The sequence below is a fragment of the Electrophorus electricus genome, chromosome 9, assembly GCF_013358815.1.
Source record: "Electrophorus electricus isolate fEleEle1 chromosome 9, fEleEle1.pri, whole genome shotgun sequence".
In the NCBI taxonomy this organism is placed as follows: domain Eukaryota; kingdom Metazoa; phylum Chordata; class Actinopteri; order Gymnotiformes; family Gymnotidae; genus Electrophorus; species Electrophorus electricus.
The window spans coordinates 12,389,530-12,391,467 of NC_049543.1; the positions used below are offsets into that span (position 1 = coordinate 12,389,530).

A 1,938-nucleotide genomic window follows, 5' to 3' on the forward strand; every position below is an offset into this window, starting at 1 on the left:
ACCTATTGCGTGCTACTACTGCTGTCGGGCAAATCCGGTATCTTTTGCTTAGATAACGATAAAATCCACACCCGAAACAAATCCGAGGAAAATGCTTTTAAATAAAATAGATACTAAATAACAGTACACAAAACAGTACAATAAAACTACTAAAAATAAACTGCAGTTATTTCCTCATCTTTAATTTAACATTTTTAAAAACTTGCTTTGCCCTGGCAACATGACTGGATAACAGACTATTGAAACAGAACACGTGCACTTTTCTTCGTACTGTTTACAAAAAGCAGTAAGACCTCCGTCACGCCGGAAGACTGGTGAAACTCAAAATACAACTCGTGTACCTCGTGGCACGTCAAAGCAGAGATGTCAATGAAAGTGCGGAAGTGCACGCGCGCACACACACACACTGGATGTTGGGATCACTCACCTCTTCTCATTGCCGTACGATTTCTGTGCTACTTTTGCGTGCAGGATAAGCACGGTCTGATCGCCTCTCTCTTTCAAGTAGTTTCGCATAGCCTCTCTAATAAAAATAAACAAAACACAACACACAAAATCCTTCGCTAGTTTAGAAAACGACAGCAACACTTTACTGCACTCTGGGAAAGACGCACGCTTACCTGGTAAGACGCTTTGGCTGAGAAAGTTCCCCAAATTTCCTGTAATGGACAAACACAATATCATGATGTTTTAAACGCTGTCGCTCCCCGCCTCTGTGCCGAGTGTAACGCTGGTCCATCTCTTTACGGAGACGGTGTAGGAGACAACTCTGTGAACTAGAAGTATTTAACCAGCTAGGACTCAGAGACACAAAAGAAACTGTTCGACTCGCACGTCCAAGCCTGCTAACCGTCACTTCTCTGGCGTGCTGAGGCGCTTTGGCTGTGGTGTGCGTATAAATTCGTGTCCGTAGCTGATGAAGTCGCGCCGAACCGTGACTACAGTTATGAAACCAGACAGTAATGTGAACTCAGTCCGGGCAAAGCTAAGATAGCCAAGGGTTAGCTTACTGGCTTCTCTATTGACAACGGACGGCATGTAAAAATCACCTGGTTGGCTAGCTAGCTACAAAGTTTGGCTTTTATTTCTCGCGTGTATATGCAGTGCTTAGATATGGGAAGAATTCACGATACATATATAATACGATATTAGTTACCAAGACATTTACGATGTTATTAAATGTTGGCAAAACTTGACTTATTAGCATGTTGGCTAAGTGGCTAACTAGCCAGCTAACCGAATAAAAGAACGAGTCAGCCGAAGTGTTTAGTGGACTTAACCTGACAAAACGAAGCAAAAGTACGCAAACATCAACGTCCAACACCACAGTCAAACTGGGCGCAAATAAATAAGTTCGCTCGACAGACTCGAATGACTAATCTTAACTTTTACTTTTTCACGTCCCGACCGTTGTTAATTTCATCGCTTACCCTGTCACAACAGGCGCCATCTTCCACAAACTCTCGAATAAAGTCCAACAATCGCGAGACTTTCCCCCCCCCTCCAGACCACAGAACAACAGACTGGAACGGGGGGTCGCGCGGAGACAGTGAGAAATAAAGAGAAGAGAAAGGAGGGGGGCATGAGAGCAGCACAGGCGTGGGAAAGTTCTGAAAACACGCGAGAACACAGATACTCTCACAATAGACAAGCATGAGGAGCGGGTAACGTCTCATCGCGAGATTGTCTGTGGCAAATACCACGACGGTGCGTGCGAAAATTCTCACGGCAGAGATAGCACTTTCAAGCACGGCCTCTATCGTGAGAAACATCTGCTGTATCGGATGCTAGGGGAAAGGTCACATGCACAAGGAAACCCGCAAGAGATTACATCTCATTTTTTTGCTCAATTTAAAGGATTAAAAATTGTTTCAGTGGGTTGCACGTTGTCCCCGTGCATTTGGACCGAATGAAACGTAGAAGTACCCAGTGGCGCGT

At 44.6% G+C, this 1,938-nt stretch overlaps 1 protein-coding gene across 1 annotated transcript in view; it reads right to left on the reverse strand.

Moving 5' to 3' along the window:
- The window catches only part of rbpja (recombination signal binding protein for immunoglobulin kappa J region a), a 6,287-nt gene extending 4,708 nt beyond the window's left edge, over positions 1-1,579 (reverse strand). Inside the window, exons 1-3 of the mRNA XM_035529742.1 lie at positions 1,431-1,579; positions 621-659; positions 428-523 (exon numbers count right to left, since the gene is read on the reverse strand). Coding sequence (XP_035385635.1) covers positions 428-523; positions 621-659; positions 1,431-1,450 — 155 coding nt within the window. The 5' untranslated portion in view covers positions 1,451-1,579. The remainder of the gene's footprint in view (positions 1-427; positions 524-620; positions 660-1,430) is intronic.
- Between the last annotated feature and the right edge of the window lie 359 nt (positions 1,580-1,938).